We start from the raw sequence: 24476 nt of genomic DNA, 5'->3' as shown, positions 1-24476 counted from the left end.
ATTCCTGCTTTATAATTTTATATTTTAAAAGAAGCCACCTGTAAATACTATTTTCTTTTGCAAAACAAAACAACAAACAAACAAACAAAAAACCAAAACAAAACAAAAAATAAAACCCAAAGACACAAACAAATTACAGTAAAACATAAGAAAAGTTCTCAAGTGGAAAGTTATCATTCCCAATGTTCTTGAGCTGTTCCTTCTTTAATCATTCTCTCACATTCTCCTTCACCAAACTTGGTCCACTTAACAGTAGTATTTTTTTTTAAGACTCATTCAACAGCTTAATTATAGCTAATAAAGTCTGAGGTTGATGAAGTTTTTGTACTGTTGCCATTTTGACTAAGGCAGAGGAGATGAAAGTGAAAAAGGTATTCAGTGCAAAGTCAGATTTGTGCCATTACATAAAATGAAGTCCAGTAGGTGTAATATTCACAGATAGCATTGATTTAGCAATATTTCTCATGGGCTGTTTTACTTTCACATAATAAAAATGGCCTATCATTTAGGATACAGCTCATAACACTACAAAAAATTACTACTGTAACATAAATGAGACCACATGCTCCCTGATTTCTTTCAGAGTCATGCTAAGTGGGATTTGTTTAAATTAAAATGGCTGTTCCAAAAATAAGCAAAAATAAATATTTTATGTGGCACAATCTCACCACTTTAAAGGTATACTAGAAATAGACTCTTAAAGCATTTTGGTACTGATTACAATTTTGATTAAATGGTATTAAAATTTATATATAAATTACGTGACAGTTGGTTTGGATAAAACATTCAAGAAAATTCTCAGCATTAATGTTTCTTGTGGAGTTTATAATCAAAGCAAGCTACCTTTTAAAAATACCAGTACACCTGTGATACATCCTCTGCCAAGTCTCTGGCCTTCTACAGTACACACAGGTTTTTTAACTGTGCAACACCATTTACAGTTTATTACAATTAAATCAGTCAGTCTCTCTGTTATATGCATCAAATTCAATTTTGTATTATTTATAAACCGGGATTTTATTCTGAGTTAAAACGAGCTATATTTTTCAACCCTTCACCAATTCTAAATGCTTAGTTGTAAGAGTAAAACATTTACACATTTGGGGATTCTTGATTCAAATGCAGTGCTTATCTCTAAGGAAAAAAAACCAACAACCTATGCAAAGAATAAAAACCTTAAACCTAGAAAGTGAATGCAGTAGTACTACAAAGTCATCTGAAAGTCTATTTAGATAAAAAAAAAACCCTTCAGACCCAATGAATGCTAATACAGATTTAGTGACATTTACCTATATTAAAAAAAATGTTCCACGTTGAAAAAAAGTATTTCGGTTTGCTGACATTGTTTTTCATGGGTATAGCTAGAGAAGTGTATTGGTGAGAGAACAACTAAATAGGTGGCAATGGTGAATACTGACAGTATTTTAACTCTACAATATAATTCAGAAAGTAATTTTTATTGCTGAACAATGTTCTTCTTAAAATCTTTTGTGAAACTTAAATCTGTGCAGTGCCAATCTATGATTTCAAATTCAAAGTACAATGAAGTACAGTTTTTAAATTAATTTGTGTATATTTCGGAATACACACTTGGATTATTCAGGTAAGACTTTAAAATATACATTCTGTTATAATATCACGACAGTTTTCATTCTAAAAGGGATAGGTGTGCCTGACTTATTCCAGAGGAGATAAGCCACATGCATTTATTTATCTACTTAAAACAACGGGATTTCAGTGTTGCTAGAAATGAGCACTGTATTATCAGGAAATTGTTCTGTTTTAAAAGGCGATGAAATTATACCAATAATTAATTTCAATTAGTTTTAAGAGACCCAGATGAAACATCTAGGCCCTTCAGAAAATATTTAAAGTACTACATTGATGAATTTAAACTACAAATTGGTATCCCTCCACCTCCCATTCTTTATCAGTATGTTTACTAGTTTTCTCAGGCAAGTATCTGATTAATCCTGCCACATGATACTACCAGTGCAAATCATGAAAGACCATTAGCAACATCAGCTCAAACTTCCAAAGGCAACCAAATCCTAACCACCCATTACTCTTGACAGAGATAGGTTTTTATCTTTTTTCTATTTCCTTTTTTTCCTGTGTTTTTGGTAAACATGGCCTATGACCTTATTCTGGTTATACCCTGTTGCCCATGAAAAGAGTTGTCAAGGAATGAGAACAAGGCAATGGGCTCTAAATAGCACACCACGATATAAAAGAAACTATCTTCTAGAAAGCTTAAGTAGTGTCTTTGTTAGGAGTTTTACACTTTCTGTAAAGCATCAGATCATATGAAAGATAAAAGGGTTACATAAATATAGCAAATATCCAGGAGGGCCCTTCTTACTATATTGCCTAAAATCTCTGTTGTTTCTTGTAGTTAATTTATAGAAGGTTGTGAGAAGTGAAGTGCAGTCAATGTTAGGCTATGTCAGATCTGTCACCTGAATTTGGCTTTGGAATATTACAATATCATGGAAGCCTGCACAACACCAATTTTGATGAGAGCAGAATAATAATACTTGGCATGTAACGCTTTGCATCCTCAAAGCCCTGTACAAAACAGAACCCCCACAACACCCCTGTGAGGTAGGGAAGTATTATTATCCTTATTTTACAGATGGGAATACATATACAGAGAGATTAGATGACTTGCTGAAACCCACAGTGAGTCAGCAGCAGGGATGGGATAAGAGTTCAGCCCACACACTGCTTCCTAGCCAATGTCAATAAACCGAAAATATCACTTTCCTCCATAAGCTTAAATACTTCATTCAGGGGTCCAAAGGCATTACACTTGAAGAACAGGAGAAAAATGAAGATTTACTTTCCATTCAAGGGTTAAAGAGAGATGCCCAAATATTGGATGTCATCTCACCAACAGGACTTCAAAAGTTGCTTTTCCTTCAGGTTACATACACATTTTAGCAGCAAAAGGCAAATACCAAGAAATAGATTTTGGCAAAAAAACCCCAAACAGTCCCTTCCCCCACCCTTAGTAATGCAAACTCAAACAACTTTTGAAGTATTATCTTCACAGCCCTTACCTTTCTGAATTCAGTCAGGTATCTGAGAACATGCATCCTCCTCATAATATACAGTACAGTGGCTCAAAAGTTTATTGGAAAAAAAGGAATCTAAATCTTCAGATTTCTCCAGACACAGACAGGAGGCATTTATTCCTTTACTTCTTTCTCATTAAGCATCCATCCATTCATTTTATTTTGCAACACCAATCTGATATTTCCACACCAATTAAAAGAACAAATTGGAGGGGGAAGGGGAGAACAGAACCGAATTTATTATTGCAGCAGTGAATTCATAGTGTTTCTGATACAGATGGATCTCTTAAATAGTTTTAAAAAGGGAACCGTTATAGGATTTATATTAAATGTATCAGAAAGTTTCTATATTTCACTGAACTGGGAAAGCCAAGTTTACAAAATGTTTTTAAAATCGCAAGCATTCCCAAAGCTTTACAAAAATAACTCTTGGGATTTTTGAGAGAAATAATGAATGGGTCAAAAGAGGGTACATTTGGTTAACCAGCTGTGGTGTTGCAAATCTCATGTACACTCAAAGCACTTCTTACAAACAAGAACTGCAGAACTAAACTAACCTCGGTCTGCGGTCACAATCCTTTGGTAAGGATGGACACGCATATCGTGCCTTCGAACTTTAGTAGCCACCGCACCTAGTTAAATTGCAATTACCAAGACAAAGTTAGAAAACATTCAAAGAAAACATTAACAGCAGGTTTATCAAAATGGATTTAAATGATCATTAACTACAAAAGTTCATCTTAAGAAAAGCAACAAGTTAAGGCACAGTAGTTTCAAATCTTAATCTTAAAAAAGAAGTTTATCTGTGCAGATTAATATTGCATTTATTTTAAACATCCTGGCCTTAACCTGTTTAATCCATTCATTTACAATCCCAAAATTACAGTATTTCATGAAATCTATTAGACCCACGCACAATTAAGCTTTACTAGTCACATATTCACTGAAGTGCCTTTCTTGCAGCAGGACTATTTTAAATAATGCCATATTTTAATACTGACAATTATTTCCTAACCTTAAGATCACTTCCAGTTCTACCACAAAAAATAAAAAAGTTTTAAAGCAATTCTTTAAGCCTACAGATTGTGATTTTAAACTTTAAGTCAATAAGTATGAACTGCAATGAATTAGGTGATTAGTAAAGCAAACACTATGTAGAACACTTAGCAGTCAGTATACTACTATACACTCATAAATTACAGCTACTCTGTAATAATAGGAGCTAATCCAAATTAATAGCACTATTTTATTTTAAATCTATGTGCAAAAAAGTGCAAGTAAGTCACTGACTGCTAGGCCAAGCTTTTTTCAAGGCTGCTGAAACTAAGCATTTGTTAAAATTCAGATCTGATGAAGGATCAGTTAAGACCGTTCTTGAATTCTTAGCCTTTCGTTGGGAAAGCCATACCTGAAGATAAAAGGAAGGGAATTAAAAGTTAGTCACCAACTGAAACTTGATCCCAACAGCAATATCCCCAAAAATATTAATAGGGATTAACTTCTCTGCTATTTCCAGTAGGTTTATTTTAAGACATCTGAAATGTCCACCACAAAAACGGACAAAGTATAGCCGAATATCAATGCAAATAAGTGTATTATGAAATAAACCTCAATTAAAATCTAATTTAATTCAATTAACTCCATACAATTGCTCAGAAAATAGAGCAGTTATTGATCCTATGCTACCTAAGTGGGAGTAAGGTCTTTTTTTTTTCCTCTTCCGTTTTCCTTTTTTATATAAGATTATTTGGTGAAGCCTGTTTTGGGCAATAAACCTGTGCTGTTACAGCTAAGGCGACAAATATGCAAAGGTTTCAGATTCTATCTTAGGAGTAATTTTCCCCTTCTCTATAGAAAATTCTGCAAAAAATCAAAGTTCTCTGCATCATAATAAATTATTACTACAGAATGATGTATTTCTTTCAGGAGAGAGGCTTGACACTAACCAGCAATTCATAGAAACTGCCCGGGATGTATCACAAGTGGACTTGCAGATTGGGGGTGGAAGAGTCAGGGACAGTATTTAGATGTTGTGGCAAATGAATTATGATAATTAACTGATCATATGCTCAGTGAATTTTGGCTATGGGGTAACAGACAACAGCCATAAGCTGCTCAAAGACAGATCTACTGCATACTTTTGTCCTAATAAAATGGTTATTACTGATTCACTAATCAATAACTGCCACTGAACATATCAGACCGAAGTCCCATAAAATCAACATTATGCAGCACCAGGGTCATATGCAATTCAGAACAAACTGAAAAGATTGTTTAGATTCTGTAGAGTAGGGAAGAAACTATTGGAACTGCTAGTTTCATATTGACCAGTTAACAGAATTGTCATGGCTGCTTTGTTATTCTTGCCTTCACACAGCAAGTCTGACATACTAAGAATGATGGATATTTCAATTAAAGATATATAAAAGAATCCACCAGTAAAGCTGCTAATCATATAATCCTTTGGTTAAAGCTTATTTTGTTTTATATTCATTCACTGACATTATCTTCTGCTTGCAAAATTATTTACAGCTTTCTGACACTGAGGAGAGATTTATCAGTTGTGTACTAAAGGAAGAGGTAAAAACTCCAACAAACTGGAAAAAGACCTTTCTATTCTCTCCAGTTTTGCTACTAAAAAGGTATGGCAAAACAGACGTTCTGTCTTCCAAAGATTACTGGAAATAATTTATGTTAAAGAGAGAACAAACAAATCTGGTATTTATGGGAGCCCAAAAGGCACATAACAGGTATCAAGTTCTATTTAGTTTCTTTTTCCCTTGACTACGTATCTGCCATCTTGTGTCATACAAACATTTTCTTTTCAATAATCTTATTAATATACTAAACAATTTAAGCAGTTTTCTTGTGCAGTTTGGATATTACTGAGATGGGACTGTTGCTTCAAATCTTTTTCCTTTGAGCCCCATGATCTCTACTTTGGAAGTATCATAAAAGCATAAGCAATGTATTCTCCAGTCATCCGCGTACAAAGATCTTACCTAATACACCACTAGGTTCAATAGGATACTCAAGGATTGATGTAGCTGGTGCCAGCGTGTAGGGGTATTCATATGGTGTGTAAATTAAACCAGCTTCGGGTCCAGGTGGAACTATTGCAGCGGTGGGATGAGGAGTTCCGTTTGGCATGACAGCGGTTTGTATTTGTCTGATCAAAGGCATTATGGTAGGGCCAGCTGGCGTAGGAGTACGCAGGGCAGCTGGTGGGAGAACAGGCGCAGGCCCAGTAATAATCCTTGGAGCCTGGGCTGTTGCTGCAAGAGAAAAGGCAAGGGCTGCTACAGTAAGCAAAGAAATTCAGAGGAAAGTATGGAGATAGCAGTACAAAACATGGAAAGAATGGGAAAAAGGGGAAAAGTAGGAAAGAAGAAAAATAAAAGGAAATCATTAGTACATGCGCTGATCACACAGTGCCAAAGCACACCATTCAAATGCAAACAGCTTTCCATTTTCCAGTGTGATTAAGTATGAACATGCAAAATAAAAAAGCCATTGTAAAACAGTGAGGTAGATTTCTCAAACAGGTTACACAGCACAAAAGCTCCATTTAGACCACATTTCTTAATTTCTGCTATCAAGACTGCATGAGACTAGGATGCATGCAGGAGACACAAGGAGAATACTGTCATAATCATATACAAAGTACTAAATTTAGTGCAACTATAGAGTCCACAGATACTCAGTTATGCAGAGCTGCCATCTGAGTCCACAGTTTTTATGCGTCTTAAACTGTATTTATACATATACACAATTCCAATTTCCAAGATCAATGAAGTTAAAGGTGACCTCAAAACACAATGCATCTCCTCTTACTTTAGCATGGAGAAAACAGATTGAAAAGTGATTTACATATCAAATTGCCCAAAATAAGAAACTTTCTTTGTAACAGAACTTCACTTCAGGCCTTGCTTCGTTTAAAGAAAACAAAAGGTTTGTTTTGGTTTTTTTTTAATTTAAAGGGTGCTAGCACATTTTATTAAATGTTATTTGAAGCCTCTTGGCACACAAGATGAAGAACTTCTTAAACACTAACACATCAGCTGGTAACAGTCAATTTTAAAGTTATAATTTATAGAGTTCTATGCACTACTGTTGATCTACATTGATTTAATTAACCTACAGGTGGTCTGAAAAGAGAAATGTGGCAGAAATTTTTCAGATTTGAGACTGTTGTGGTTTTTAAAATTATTTTTATTTTTTAAACAAAAGTGCTCAAACTGAATGTATAATTAAAAAAATACGCTCAAACATCTTAATTTCTTTTCTTAAATGGAAATAAACCAGTATGGCTTCTAGATCTTTAAGTTTTCAGTAAAATCAAATAATAAACATTGAAACTGCTTTGTTAGCAAAATGTGAGTATTAGCGCGGAAATCTCTAGTCAAAAAATGAAAAAAAAAATCCATCTTCTCTCTTATACTGATGCAGTACAGAGCCGACAAAAAAATTGATCTAATTAATAAAAAGGTTTCTTTGCAACAGTTTGCAACAATGTAAGCCAATCTGAAAGCTATTTTACTCATAAATTTGCAATAATTTAGAGACTAGCATATGTTTAAAACTGATCGAGCTTTAAATATTACAGTGTTCATTAGGGCTGAAAGATTTACTACTACCATTGTAGTGGCAAAAGCCCTTGCTTATGCGTCTTTTCAACTCAGAATAATTACACTGGTGTAAGCACTCTCAAATTGACCTAACTGCATTCCAACCTTTAAACATATTCAACACTGAAATGGTGACTGTGTGAAGAAACAAATTTGCAAATATCAGTAGGCCCTTAGTGAAAAGACTGGTTTAACTGTGCTTACATTTGACATCTGTATCACAGATACAGCAAAAATTTACTTTGGAACAGTATCAACAGCTACATTTTCAGGAGGAGAAATCAGATTTTCAACTAGAGAAAATAATTTGTATCACACATAATAGGTATATGGTCTCATTAGTAGGTGTATATAATTAATTTTCATGTGTAAACCTGTGCACACATGCATTTGCAAAAGCATTCTCACACAATGTAACGGAAGAAACCATAAAAATGGCTCATTACATCACTGATCCCTGTGAACTCAGCTGTGAAATCAGTTGATGAATTGTTGGAAAAATACAACACTGGGGGGACACATGCAAGCAAGATGAAAGGAAGGAATATTATACAGAAAAATGTATTCACAGTATCCTGAACATCTGTAACATATTCAAATTAAATCTCTGAAAATATAACTGAAAAAGAGTTTACTGTCCTTTATATGTATTAAGGAAAAAGTGACTGTAAAATAGAAAAATATGGCTTAAGGGTTTACTTTACGTTTTATACTGTATATTTGTAAATATTTAGACCCAGACATACTATTTAAAAAAGCAGGGGGAGAGGAACAGGAAAGCCCCAAAACTGATACTACTCAGCTTCAGAAGATCTTTTGCAAAAGCTCCCTTTTTTGTTTGTTTGTTTGTTTTTTTTTAACTGCCTTCCATTCTCCAAGCCAGTTGCTACCATGCATTTCCTAAAAAGTAGCTTTAGGAATCAAAACCTGCAAGAGTACTATGGCATTGACCCTCAAGGTTATGACATGCTTACGTGATTTGATGTTGGCATCTCTGTAGGTGCCATTCAGAATTGCAAGCTCCATCAGCTGCATCTTTTTAAGGCTGTCTTCTCCTTCTGCCTGTGTATGAAAAGATGGGAAGTTAGGCTTATTAATTCACTAGTGCAAAAGATCTAAGGGACATAGAATAAAATGTCTTCAAGTTTTAACGAAGCAAATACCTGCTTAACATTAGTCACAAAACTAGTAAGCTTTGTCTACTTTTCCTTAAAATTAAGTGCAAGTTGCCTGTTGTCTATCATTAAGTGGTGTTGATAAAGAACTTAAAAGAATTTTGGAAAAGATTCATCCATAAATTATGAAAATAGGGTTAAGTAATGTTTGACAGAAATTGCTTAAGGCATTTTTTTCTCAAGTTTTAGTAAATGTTTTCACGTAATCCCTAGGGGACTTCTTCAAAAAATTTATTATTGAGCTAGAGGAAGAACAGACACCATAAATTTAAAGCAACCTCATTTTGTTGTAACTTGCTCCACTGTAATTGATACTGACTACTTGAGGGTCAGAGTAAATGACAAATAAACAACAAACTCTGAGAAGCTTTCCAAACAGGACATCAACAACTGCTGTAAGGCAGAATTAATAGTTCTGGCACATATAGATGTATTCTGATTAGAATATAACTACTATTTACATAGTATACATAATTCTTGGTTTTGCTTCAATACAAATTACTTCCCTGAAGTTATCTACTCCTGCAGCTTGCATAATTATGATGTATTCAGTAAAGAGGCTCACTTTTTCAGTTACTAACAAAAATACTTCTAATTAGTACAATATCACTTCTAAGATCAGACATTTTCTGACCTGTCTTCCCAATAATACTACCATTTGTTTAGTCTATATCCTATGAACCAGAAAACAAGATTGTGATATAGGAAATGAGAGATGGTCAGGGTCTACTTTAGTGTTAAATTACCACCTTGCTTTTTGTATTGAATGCTACTGCTGAAATTCTCAGACAGATGAAAAGAGGGCAGCTTCAGCCTAAGCAGCATTGCATTCTTTCTTTGCTAAGCAGGATTTCTTACATTTTTATTGATCTTGTCTATACACAAAATATTTTTCAGATATTTGGAACAGCATTTTCAAAGTTAATGGGGACCTGGATAATAACGTACTGTGCTGTCCACTCTGACAATCTTAGTCTAATTTCAGACAGAGTTTTTCACCTGTCTTAAACTGCAACTCTTACTGATGGTTTGATTACAACTTCCAAGAGAACGAGTTATTACTAAAAGACAGAATTAAAAGCCGCAAAGAACAGCAATCACCCCTGATAACTAAGTAAATAAATTGTACTAAGTAACTGTGTGCCCATTACAACACTGCAATGGTGAAACACTGTCTCAAACTAGAGTTAAGAGTTAATAGGATTAACTGTATTTGGTGTTCCAAAGGGAAATATTTTTCTGTCTACGGTAAAGTGATTTAATAAATTACAAGACAAAAGAAGTTTTAAAGTTGTATCCAAGCAAATATAGCACTTAGTGTGAGGTATGCTTAAGGACCACCACCCCTTGAAATGGAAACTTTAACATCTGACTTTCATCAGCAACTTAAAGTCAACATGGTAAGACGGATCAACACTAAACTATTTTCATATGTTGGAAATGAAATTCTTAACTGTAATACTGACGACTTGCACAAAGATTACTCACAGTAAGAATTTCTGTTGCTCAACATCCAGAATATGCTGAAAGTTAGCCATTTTCTTTATATATTAAATACTGCATGACTGATCAAGCTAACACTAATACTGAAAAAGTAAATTCAGATTCAATTGCCATGTTAATTACAAATTAATTGCATAATTAAGTACTGTACTATCTGGAAACCTCAGACTCCACAGTAATTAAAATGTGACCCTACTAATGGTAACATGTTTAATATACGACATATTCAGAATAGACTTACAATTTACATGCAAAAACAAACAAACAAAAAGTTTATTTAGAAACTATTATTCCACTGCACCTTTGGTGGCAAATTATCTAGACCATGATGCAATAAAAAAAATTCCAAATCAATCTGCCTATCCAGAGCTCCTAAGTTCTTGTAATTCTGGATATACCTTATATGATTTATTTTACCAATAGGAATGTTTAACACATTGATTCCTCTTTACCCCTCCCCCATAATGGTTATATTTTTTCCTGGCTTTTTGCTTGTTTCCCTTATTTAATTGAAAGTGTATAGCAAAAAAACCTTCTTACAATGTCAGCTGTATCTCCTATATAGATCCATTAATGTTACTAAAATTGTTCACTTCCTCCAAATACGAGTTCAGGTGATTGATCTGACACCCTTAATGAGTCTCAGTAAATGCTGAATCTTACTTTCCATTTGCTAGGATAAATTTAGTAACTCTAATCCCAGATTTTGCACCATAGTGAATATTTCCCAAATGTAACTATTTATAGAATTTTTCCCTTCGAACATCCCCAAAAGGAGTTATAACAACTTAAAAGCAATAAAAGACAAAGTAACAATTCGGATCTTTAATACTTTCCTACAGATTAACACAATGCTTCCTGTGAGAAACGATGCTGCATTTAGCTAAGTTTCATGAAGTATGTTTACAAAAATAATAATGATCTGCAGCATACAAACAGATCAAGTCCTTTATTTTTGAGATTTATTTCTCAGCAGTCGATAAACCTGTTTTTTTTTTTTCCAAATGTAACTATTTATAGAATGCTAATTTTAAGACAGAAAACATTTTTTTTTTCCCTTCGAACATCCCCAAAAGGAGTTATAACAACTTAAAAGCAATAAAAGACAAAGTAACAATTCGGATCTTTAATACTTTCCTACAGATTAACACAATGCTTCCTGTGAGAAACGATGCTGCATTTAGCTAAGTTTCATGAAGTATGTTTACAAAAATAATAATGATCTGCAGCATACAAACAGATCAAGTCCTTTATTTTTGAGATTTATTTCTCAGCAGTCGATAAACCTGTTTTTTTTTTTTAAAACAGACTTCTAAATACAGTATAAAACTTTTCCTTTAAAGATTGTATCAGCGATAATTCCCAAATATAAGACTTGGGCTTTCATCACTGGACATTAACACTGCATTTCAGCTTCTAGTATTTTTTTATTCAAAGCATTTATTAGACAGAGAGCAAAATACTCAACCCAAAAAACCAAAACCACTTAAAAAACATCTTTAAGGCTGATCACAAGGACATCATTCCGACTCCTCCCAGAAGATGGCACTGTTTATTATCCAATACTATCTCCTCAAGACATGGGTGCTTAGCACGATTTGCACCACTGTACTAGCACTGCTCAAAATCCTGCTACCCCCTTACACAACAGTCGCTTGCCAATTCTCTTCAAGATTTAGTCACAGAAGTGGTCAGGACCCTTTCAGATATGTTGTCATGTCAGTCATTCTCTGGTATCATTTCCACTTGAACATTACTAACCAATAGCCAGACCCTCAAATTTCCAAGACCTGGGACAGAGTAATGGGTGTGTGGTTTTGCCTGCCCTATTCTTTTTCTTTGCTGCTGACAAATGATGAAATGAGGCACACCGACGCAATCTATCTTAGCTCCAGGCATTTCTGCAGGCATTCTCAGTTAAAGTAAAGAGAGGTTGCATCTGGGATACCAAAGGCAATTTCTAAAGGGACAGAACATTACCTGTACAATAGCTACAACAAAGCTCAGTCATTTGTAACAAAAGGAAGCTACTTTGAGCAAACATCAATAAGGTCACTTAAAGCCAGATTTGCATTACTAAGTTGAAGCTCAAGTGATTGACTCAAATCTCTCATCCTCTTAAATCTCTAGTGCTTTCCTTGTATTTCTCCTGTACAATATAACATGAAAACTAAGAAAAAACCTTACATGGAATCTTGAAACATAGTTATTGAAGTGTAGGCACTTGCACTGCTCACTGAACACGAATACTGAAGAGAGGCAAGCAGTAAATCCTAACAAACCCAACTGTGCACCAACAGCAGCAGTTACTGTTTTGTGAACACATGGCCAGTATCCTGCACAGTAGGCTCAGCTCTACTTGAGCTAGCAATAAAAAGACCTGAAGGATACCTAATGCTAGCGGCTGCTATAATTTTAAGTAACCCGTTTTCTAATCTTTGTTAGAGTAGGATTAATAGTCACAAGGTTCAAAACACTAGTAACAACTACCAGTGCTGCCTACATGAAGTCTTTGGGAAAACACTTCCCCAAATAAAACAATTTCAAATAAAATATGCAATGCTGACCACACCGATGCCCAGTTAAAATCACAGTTCTGTCTCCTACATTGTACGATACTGACTGTTAAAAAAAAAAAAAAAAAGCTGCTATTAGTAAGAGCTTGTTTCATGTCATGAAATAGGGATCTCAGATAAAGCACTCTATTTAATTTTTCTAATGACTTCTTTTCATTATCAACGTTTAAGTTATACTTCAACCTCAGATACATCACAATCCTCAGAGAATTCTTTTAACTAATGCTTCTGAAATTATTATAAGGCACTTAAGTGCCTCAGATTCTCAGTACACTCTTAACAGTAACATACAGTTTAACCTCTTATTTGTACACAAAACATGCACAGATTAGGTGGACAGGGTCTCAAGCTGGAACAGGAATACCAACTCCAAATGGAAATCCACTCACTGTGCATGTCAATGAAGGATTTCAGAAGATGACAACAGTCCTCAGAGCTGACAGGTAGACTGTTAGTTTCTGTGTACAGTCAACTCTTAGAAGGCTATAGCAGATTACAGTAGAGAAGGAAAGAAAAACTTTTTTAAAAGAACGAACAAATAGTGTTTACTACAGAGCAGCAATCCATGAGTGAAGCATCCAGTAGAGTCAGTCAGTGCCCAAGCTGCCCTGCTAGACTGCTGCCAGACCCAAACTGACCCACACAGAAGGTGACTGCAGCTGAGCTAATTCACAAATCAAACAATCCAATGACAGCAGGGATATCTTATCCTGACAGAGCTCCTTGGGCCTCACAGTCTTACCTGGCTAAGTCTCAGAACATACTCCAATTCTCAGTATTACCAAAGCTGGCAGGGAAGTCTTTCAGCATTTCTGTACAAACATATACACTTGCCCTGTAAAATGCACGTTTTCCTTTTAAAGTAACTGCTCTGGAAGAAAAAAAACAACAACAACTAAAAAAATACACTTTTCTCCTACATTCATAATAAAATAGATGCACTTAGTTAGGTGATGTTAGTGATTCTCCTTGACAGTCTAGCTTCCAAATGTCATGCATTTTAAATGACATTTTTGCAATCCTGTCACACATCCCTGCACTTCAGCTGTATTCTCCTGAACTGAACTGAGCCCAACCCTAGGAAAGGCTGCAGACAGTTTTATCTTGCAACACATGCAGCCAAGTCTGGTTTTGGTTAAGGGAGCAGTCCTTTATAAGCTGCTTCAGAGCTATCCTTTCAGGATCAGAGCAGGAACAGTAAGAGAGAACAGGAAATGCTGGTGAAGCAAAATGACAGTGAAGCAAAAGGATGGTTAAATCAACTGTGAACACAGAGGTCAAAAAATCAGTCTCGATCTTGCCCAGCCAACTGCAGCAGGGCCATCCCACCACACCCATGGAAAATATGACCAGGCAGCCTCAGCAGTGCAAGAGCACCAAAGAACAGCACTTAACTTTCAAGCACCTCAGCAGCTTCTCATGCAGACTACCTTCCTACCTGCCCCACATCCACCTCTGGTTAAACAGCAATACCCAACAGCAGCTTGGCACCTTTCCTGCCACTGTCCAAGAGACCCCTAACAGCTATAACATTTTGTCCAAGTCTGTACGCTTGTCTCAAAATTTACTTCAAGTAGGTAATTTTTCCAATTACACGCTGTATATTTTAGTACACAGGTAAGACATTAAATAATTTTACACACACTCCAAACAGAAGGGCCAAGCACTTGGCTCTTATGGAAAAGCATTATGCTAAAGAACAAGAACAGATACTTAAAACTCTTCCTCAAATAGAGAAGTAATTTCCAATTGCCACATACAATAAACGTAACTTTTCTACCATTGTTTATCTGGAAATACACACATTAAATACAAAGTCTGTCACTGTTCTTTAAACAGTGTATCTGTACAGTAAAAGCCCCCTGCAATTTATTAATTTAATACAAATCTTGGTAAAACACAATAGCACCGCTGAAATATTTTACTTTTGCTGCTCTTACCCCTTCTTAGGGGCTGGTGCCCCTTAGGGGTCTGTTGTCCTGCCTTCCTACAGTCCCCACCTGCCCCATAGCCACACAGCTGCAGCTTGGAGGTTTGTGCTGTGACACTCACTGGACTCTCCAGGCTCTAGAATGCTTTTATCTCCCTGACAAAGAAAAATGTTCCATTGCAATTCACTTGTAGATCAGAATGTATTCCTAACATACCATGTGCCAGTCAAACAGCCTTTACACATGAATGTATCCATTCAAGGACAAAACCTTTCCATTCTTAATTTATAAACAAAAAACCTCACTGACAATATACAAATTCCTAAACGTACATGTATTAAACAAACAAACAAAAAAAGATCTAGGAAATCAAGGTATTGTAAAATATATTATAGAAACTCAAAGGCTAAAACACATTGGAATACTTGAAGCTGATGTATACACACTTCAAATCTCTTCTACATTTGGAAGGTCTTTTTTTATATCTAAGTTGTTAAACAACTGAAGTATCCATGGCAATGAAATCCTAGGCAAGATCACAGGTAACAAGATGTAAAACACATAGAAAAGTTTTTTAAAAGAAAATAAACTGAAGCACCTAAACTATTCATTAATTACCTCCCACAAGACATCAGATTTCAATTTTATAAAGACTTTTACTTCTGGTAAGCTACTCTATCACTCAGTGTTAAGGAAAACATCCTATCAACCCTTCCTCTCAAAAGATGTGACAAAGACTCACAAGTTTCCCATGCCTAGAATGTAAATATTGATAGACGTTGTTGGTAAACATATGTTACTTAGACTTTCTCATCCTTGATTTTACACTTCCTATGGTGATGGAGCAGAAAACTCACAACATAGCTTTGTTCATGCTGAGGAGAATTTGCCAAAGAGGCATTTTCTGGCATAATTTGGCAGCTATTCTTAAATCAGAGGAAACTTTTCCAAATACTTTTGAGACAAAGTAAAATAAACCACTATTTTAAGACCAGCCATACCTATTAGAGCCTTGTATGCCATTAACAGTACAGTAGCATTAAATAGGTGGCAAGCTACGGCTCAGTTATTTCTCTGTTTACTTTTCAGCATTGATGCACTCAACAATGTCTATGAGGAGAGGCAAAAATAAATTAGCATCACTATTTCTTCTGGGCAACACAGTCTGCTTATCTTCTTCAAAGCAAGCTCTCAGTTCAAATGATATGCAAAGACACTGTGCTGTTTCACTTGACAAATTCATTGGTCATAATGTTAAAGACACACTAGGGGGAAAAGGCAGCGTATCTTTTTACACTTCCCATCACCTTATCTGACATATCCCTGTTTAATCATGATACTTGCCTTACCAGCAATATTTTCGAGTGCCCTTGTGCCCTCCCTCCCCCACTTTCCATTTCTTCAAGAAGAAAATACAGATACGGTACAGAAAATCAGCATGAAGCACATTTTATAAGCCAGACTGAAATACAGCATCAGTGGAATTTACAGGCTTGCTTCAGCATATAGCCTCTAGGTACTAGTTGTTAATATACTGGGAGAGGGAAAATCACCAGTAGCAGTCTGCTTAAACTTAATGGATTTTTATGTCTGTCCCAGCATTTCTTTAGGACAGATGTGATAGGCTTTTATTTAAATAACAGGTTTTTGAACTTTCAAGGAAATAAGGTCCTTTGGGCCAGTTACACTAGACATCCAACAACAGTTAATTCCAGAATTTATTTATATATATATACACTGAAATTCCAAAAATACTAGAAGAAAACACCACTTATACAGCACCTTCTAAAACGTTTTCAAAAAGACAGAATTAAAGATTACATTAAGTTTTATTTGCTAGCATAGCTGTTTGCTAACATTTGTATTAAGATTTAAATTAAATAGATATCAATAACCTGCATCTATCAGATCTATTTTTTGCAATGTCAAGCCCACTTAACCAACTGTCAGAACTAAAAACTTTATTTTTTTCAATTTCTAATATTGAAATGTTAGACATTCAAAATTCCTCCTCAATGCTTAGTTTAATTCTGAAAGCAGAAGCTAAGCCATAAGCACACTGAATGAGAAAAGCAAGTTGTACCAGGCAAGCCTCTGTACAACCTTCCCACATGCAGTTCTACCAGCAACGCCCTGAGTACCACTAATATCCTAGGAATCTAAACAGAGTGGAGATCAAATACTACCTATATGAAGAAAGTCTTTATTCCAGCTGTAGCCTTTCAAACAGCCTGGAGAGTGGCTGAGACTGGAATGACGCACTCCACTTACACAAAGTGGACAAAGGCTTTAACCCATCCCGAGTTTTAAGTAAATAATAAAGATAATTTAACCAACTTACGTTACACGACCACCCAAAATCAAAATGGTTGTTCTCATAGGTACAGATTAGAGGGAGATGTTAGAAATGTAATAATGGAATGATTAATTAAAATACTAGCAGATGAGTTTGGTCTGAGCTGTAACATTTATTTTTCCTCTGTCATCCCAGGACATTTCTATTCAAAGTTCTATTTTATACACTCTGAATGGCTGTTGATTTCCCTTAAGTGCAGACACTGAATTCAGATATTGGGGGAGGGAAGAGGGGAAGGGAAGAACAAATTCCATTAATAGGCTTCAAAAATTGTATTTTGATGTAAACTCAAGACTCCAATATAAGCTAATTTTGCTTCCAGCTATGCTAATGTTTAAGTACATAAATAAAGCCTTTCATTCTCAAATTGCTTATGAAATATTACCCTGTGTTTTCATACGAAAAACATGTCTATTATGCTTTTAATCTGTTCCCACCTAGAAATTTAGAAAAAAAAATAATTGTAAGAAAAATGACATTTCATTTCAAATTTAGTAACCTAGAAAGAAAGTCAGAAGTCTCCTTGAGCAACAGAAGAAAACTAACTGTTCATGTTGAGGAGTACAAAGACTGTTGCTGTGAATTAATACTCATCTTTCATGTATATCCTTTCATCAAACACAAGATTCAGGGCTGCAGACTACCACATGGGAATTCAAACTGCAGTAGTAACTTTTAAGACATTTTTATTTTCAGCTTGAGATGTCCTGAAAAGGTAATACTGACTAATTAAAATATTAAAAATATATATTTAAAAAGTAATGTATTATAGAGTAAAACCACTAATGTTTAGGCTTATCCAGTTACACAGGGAGCAGTGATCCTTCAATAGCTTGTCACTTTTGCTGCTGTAGTCACATTTTTCAAAAAGAATCATGACAGATAAATGTGATTAAAAAACGTTTCTTCATTTCATCTATTTTCCCTTTTGTAAAACCTTTGCATAAACTTTTTATTTTCAAAATAACAGGAAGTGAAAGGGCACAATTTCGTTGACATCATCTTTTTCTACACACAAGCAACCCCTAAGGGTGGAGTCATATGACTGTTTAATTTAGAATTCTGCATGCAACTACCACCTAGATAAATTGTTTTCCATGTAAGATACCCAAAAATTCAACTAAACTTAGTTCTAAATTTCTAGTCGGACAGAGAAAATGCAACATTGAAAATTTAAGAGGACTGATGCACTCAGTATATACTTTCAGTAATTCTCAACAGCTGCTAAAAAAGTGAGTAAGTACTAAAAGCTTACAATTACTTCCAGCTGCTTACAAGCATACGAGCAACCCATAGCTTGAATATAATATCATGTTTATATCTTATGTGCATTTTACTGGTATTCTAATACAAATGTTACTGTTTAAACACTGAAGTTAACTCTTCCATAAACACCACAGATGCCTCCCCTGTTCTTGAACTCTCTGAGCTGAGGAAGTAGTACTATTCCAACTAGGCTAGTCTCCTCTCTTGTACTGATGGATAAAACCTGCTTTCACACAGCTTAAAAATACAGAGAAGTGAAAAAAAAGAATAGTGTGCACTCTGTTTAGGGGACAAATGTGTCAATCATATGACCTTCCATTTGAAGGTTCAAGCAGCTCAAGGCAGTGTGTTGCTAGGGAGAAAGCTTTCTTTGCTATTTATTCAGCTTTCTTTTCAGCTTTTAAGGACCAGCCAATGCTTATTTTCCAGGGATAGGAGGGAGAATTCAGCCCTGCCTGGCAGAGGCTGGCACAAAGGGCCTTTGAGAAATGCTGCTTCTTCCCCAGGGAGCTGCAGCACTGAGCCCACCTGACCAACTAACTACATTCTCTTATTCGCAAATAGAGCTATAACCTCTGGCTATCTCATGGGCAAGCAATCTCTCCTGCCTCAAGAATGAAAGGCGAGTGATTTTTGCTGTTGAAGTCTGCTATTAGGCGTGTGTGCTGCCAGGCAGCAGCTTTATGTGTGTACTGTGAGTTGTCTATCAGGTAAGAGCATCAGCTATTAAAGAACTCATCTGATGATAAACCGACAAAAGGTGGCTGGGACTCCAGTTAGCCCTGAACGTTTCATTCATGCTGTCAACTAACAACTGAGGGAAACCATCAAAGTTTCTTCTATCTGTCTGTATCATTATTGTGTTTCTACATAACTTAATTTTAGCATTAAAAATAATTTTAGAAACTTTATAAGGAAAAGTCTTACATTAGGCCAAAAGACTTTTCATGTTTATAAGCATTACAGAAAAATACACAAGCAATAGATTTATATTTTGTAATAAATTCCTTTCACCTTAGCAACTTCCGTTATAAAAGATTAGTGGATTCTTAGTAAATCATTAAAAATCATGCAACATACTTCAGTTTCTTGTAACTACTCCAGTATAACAGAAGTTATAAGTGTATTCTAATCTTCAGTTTTGCATATGAAATGTTATTCTGCTGTATGTTTTAAGGGTATATTATAAATCCTTAAAACTAAAAGACATGAACAGTAAGAATAATTTAGTTTGGGTAATACTATGAGCACTTCAAAGAAAACCCATCATATTCTGAAAAAAGGTTATTCAATTGCATTAAAAATACCTTTCAGTTATTTATCAATTTGTACAAGAAATGAATATTTGAGCAGTTTACATAGATAGCATAGTTTGATAAATTTTCCTAAACCTGTTATTGTTCAATTTAAAAACAAGCAAAACAACCATCCCAAAAAAACAAGCAAACAAAAAAACCACAACACAACAAAACTGAAGTTTCCATAAAAAAGTTTTTTCTGGAGCCTGTGGTAAGACCTACACATTTTTTTATTCCCCTCTGACTATTTAGATGCCTTGCATAAGTAACAGAATCTACCATTCTTTTATGTGAGGCACGTTTGAGAACTGTGTATCTGAGTCTCAACAACAAAGTCACCAAAATGAAGGACTGGTTAACCTATTGGAAAGTCCCCAAAGAAATTACTGACCTCTTCTTTACTAAAATTCTGTATTACCAGAATTGACTAATTAGCATTTGTTTTCTATATAATAATTAAATGAACCTACATGATAAAATAATTAAGTTTTTGAAGTATGATTTTCTGTCCTAGAATGAGAAAAGTATGTATCAGGCCTATCTTAAATAATTAATTTCACTATCCTTCCCTGCTGCTCTTCACACTAATTTAAAAATCTGCCTCCTCAGCAGAAAAACAGACATTACACTTAAGTAACCATTTAGTAGGACTCACACTATAAATTTAATCAGATTTCACTGCAAGTGAAAGGCTACGCTGGGACAGAAATAATCAACACTTCTATGCTTCTATTTGTTGCTGATCTTTGCATATTTTATACTGTTGTATCTGAACAGCTTGCTACAGACTTTGGATCAGGTATCACACCAAAACTTAATTTAATGCTTTTCCCTTTTAATTTTCCAAGCAGCTGAGTATCTGAACTGTGGCTGTAACCAACTGCAGTCACTGAGTCACCCTGAATCAATGCTGTCATGTCATGCTCAGGAAACCGTTCTTGATAGGATAATCCTACAATATTTCTACACAGGATCTCCCTTGTAGCCTTTCCAACTAACCTTACATGCCAAATGCCTATTGTATCACCTTTGGAAAGTAATATTAACACTAAAAAGAAGAAATCCACCCTAAAAACACTAAACCATTCAAGTGGTAACTTACTTCCTACCATGGTGCCACCACCAGTGCCTTGCCCATGAATCTCACTCCATATTGTCTTTTCAACAGAATATTGATATGCAACTTCCACTTGTTTTCAGAATGACCCTGGAGTCCTTGTTACACAAGTAAAACTTGTCTTCTGATTCTCAATTCCATCTGTTTTTCATATCTTTCTGTAAAAATCTGTTTAAACATTGCTCAGACACTGATTCTCTAAACACTTACTGTTCTAATCCAATCATTAGGAGAAACCAACTCCTTCCATTTAGATATTTAAAATATGTTCAATTAAGCTATCTTTCAGAGACTGTAGAATTATAATTTCATATTCTAGTAGACAAGGTGCACACTCATAAGCAAAAGCAGCTTAAAATACATTTTCTACAACAGGATAAACCATCTTAGTCCCTCTTAATCTCCTGAACTCTGGAATCTCATTAATATTTCAAAATACTACCTATATTCACTAACTTTATGGTTTATATACTTATACATAGCATATTGCATTACAAACCTCCTTTAATGTGCCTAAGAATTACATATAAAAATTAAAAAACCCAAACCAAACAAAACCAAATCTGGGGGGTGGGGAGGAACCCAACCAAACAGAACACAAGCACACTACAATTAAAGCTTTCCATTAAGGTGTGGTTGAAAAATTAAGAAGCAAACCTAACAAGGAATGCACATTTTTTTATACAGAGTAACTGAAGGATGTTCATTTACTCATCATCAATGGGAAGAGACAAAGTCCTTTTCCTTAAGGCAAGGGAAGTACAGACAATAAAGGTCCAAAAGGCCTGAGAAACTAGGGCTAGATTCAAACAAATTAAAACATTAATGGAATTCTTTTTCTGGAATGTGTAAAAGTAAGATGCTGTGTATCTGCATACAACGGAGTTGAGAAAGCTGACACTTTAAAACACAGAGAATGGAATGGGAATCAACCAGATGGAAAACTTACGGAGAATAATTTCAAAGGAAACATGTTCAGACAAGTTCACATAGAAAATACAATAGCTGATGCTACAACGTAAAAAAATAAAATGCTATCTTAAGACTTTTTCCCAGACTACAAATTAGTTCTGGATGATTAGGCTAAGGTTTTGCACTGCTGTCAAAAGGAGTAAAAAATTATTTTTGGAGGTATAAAAACCCTCTCAGCTGGCACTCATTTGGCACCGAAACCAATTTAACTGGTGGTGGTCACAATTCTAATCTTTCCTCACTGTTGCTCTCCTGTATCCATTGTGGTAGCCATGACTGAGCCATGTCAACCTGCTTATCTGGCAAGACAATTACTATTTTTTTATATATACAAATAGTTTTATGCTACATTACAAAATTGAATGAGTTCACTGCAGGCTCCAATGTGTGCCAGCATAAGGGAGAAGAAACTGAGGAGAGCTGAGACCTCCCCTGTGCAGAGCTGCCAACTGACTTAGCTGCATGTGGAATTAGTCTTAGTCTTGCTAATTTTGAAGCTCAGCAGTCTAATTTCCAAACTAGAAGCACAGATTTTTCTTTTCTAACTGGAATACACCACCTAACAACTAAGTGTATGTTTTTTGTATTAAAATTTCTTTCTCTTACTGTATTATTTTATTTACTCAGTTTCTGCCTTTTTCTCTTTACTTAAAATTGAAAAAAAAACATATCCTTTCTGATTCTCTTCTCTCTTTATGCTCGACTTTCAGTGGAGGAATACCTTTACAGCTTCCCTGACAAACTGTACTAATCACGCTCCTTCCTCTAGGGGATACCTTAAACAATGTGAAGTGCACTTACTCCATTTGTAGATTTGCTCATCAGAAGCAAAGGCTACAATCTCAAGCATTTATTTACTGCTCTAACTATATGGATTTATGTTTTGCAGAAACCTTTGAGCTTTTGGTATTTATTTACATTTTGTGTTCTAAAAACACGGAAAAAAATTTAAGTATCTTTTAAAACATCATCCTCCTAAACCGGTAATTTTTATCCCTTAGATCGCCAACTTTAAATCCATACCAGTTAAACAGTATATCCAATAATTCCAAAGTTCCATGTTAATACAATGAAAATAAGGCACAATATGCTAGTCTGAGAAGCCTACAAAAACAAATAGTGTTTTTCCTTTTTCTGTATTACATTTTTCTACAGAACTATAGTAAGAACTCTCTACTTTCTTTAGCCAAGAATTGTATGACTTAGGATGATGCATTTTATTTTCATGTCTTTAAGTGCAATGTTAATTTTAGCATGACAGTATATAAACACTACTCTGGAGTTCAGATACCAGCAATATGTATGCATTGCTTCTGCTTCCAAAAGCTTACAAGTTAGTGACTGAGTAAAAAGAACTGCAGAAAGAAACAAACTGTTGGAAACTAAAGATTAGAAGTGAATGAAATAGTGCCAGCAGAAGCAAAATTAAACAGTGTAAGACAATTTATCAGAAAAGGGTGAGTGCCTGAAGAAACAGCTGCTACCCCTACTGGTCTAGCAGAATGCCCATTTCTTTGACTCTGGATTCCTGGACCAGCAGGAGCCAAGTACCCTAGAAATGTAACAAATTAAACACAGAAAATAAGCACTTTGCATAGCTTCCCACTTCTTCCCCACTAAGGTATTACCACCTTCTCACATCCATGTCTCTGACACTTTCCTCTGTGTGCTCTCATGCTTGTGAGACATTCAGCAAGGCAATGTACCTCTCAAAAATCACCAGAACATTTTGTAGGTTTCTTTTCTACCATTTAGCAAATAAAATTAGCTCATGGAAAGGCTCAGCAAGTGCTATTTTATTACATTCATCCACAAAATAAAAGTCTACAGTTGGATTCAGCAGTGAAGCAGAAAGAGGACTTGTACTTCTAACTGTTGAACATATCTCATGAAAACACACCAAAGTTGGAATCAGCTTCAGAACTCAGAAGATCCAACTCACTTTTACCTAAGACAACATAATACATAACTTGGCTCCAATTTTATTTTTTTTTTACATTATACTTACAGAAAATGAAACCATGAGGCTTTTCCCTCTACTGCTCAAAAGGTAGAAGATTGAAAAGCCTTCAAAGAAAATACCCATTTTCAATCAGACAACCTGTCTGATGCATGTCTACATTAACTCCACAGGAAGGATGTTTCTGATGTGACTGGTCAATAATTTTCATGTTATTAAAACCGATCATAAAAAAAAACCTAACTGAAATATTAAGTAGCAATTCCAACCCCCCTCCCCAAACACAAACACACTTTCCTCCCAGGTATTGCAAAACTAAGACCATACTACGTAGTCCTGATTCAGGTATCAGTAATTACCAAATATCCCCATCCCAACATTTGACCTGGCAGAAAAAAACAGTTTAAGCTGTTCCTGTGCTCCCATTGTCACTTATTTCCCCTTCAGTTGTGAAAGTCAAGCACTGGAGTGGAGATGAAGAGGGGACTTGACTTGAACTATCAAGCCCAGTCAAGCCCCACAACGTTTGTAACCCAAACTCTGAAATGCAGGAAAATTCCAGAGTATAAAATTTTAAAACCATAATAGCAATAAGCCTTTCCCCCCCGCCCCCCCCC

General features: G+C 35.3%; 1 protein-coding gene across 4 annotated transcripts in view; it reads right to left on the bottom strand.

Moving 5' to 3' along the window:
- Positions 1-24476, bottom strand: part of QKI (QKI, KH domain containing, RNA binding) — a 106668-nt gene that overhangs the window by 1407 nt on the left and 80785 nt on the right. For 2 of the 4 annotated variants that reach the window (XM_009999997.1, XM_009999995.1), the window contains 3 exons: positions 8680-8767; positions 6080-6376; positions 3635-3709 (listed from right to left, as the gene is read on the bottom strand). In XM_009999997.1, coding sequence (XP_009998299.1) covers positions 3635-3709; positions 6080-6376; positions 8680-8767 — 460 coding nt within the window. The remainder of the gene's footprint in view (positions 1-3634; positions 3710-6079; positions 6377-8679; positions 8768-24476) is intronic. The other 2 variants (XM_009999996.1, XM_009999998.1) reach the window with 1 other exon arrangement.

Source organism: Chaetura pelagica, unplaced genomic scaffold (genome assembly GCF_000747805.2).
Source record: "Chaetura pelagica isolate M959 unplaced genomic scaffold, ChaPel_1.0 scaffold135, whole genome shotgun sequence".
NCBI lineage: Eukaryota > Metazoa > Chordata > Aves > Apodiformes > Apodidae > Chaetura > Chaetura pelagica.
This window is presented reverse-complemented; position numbering and strand designations above follow the sequence as displayed.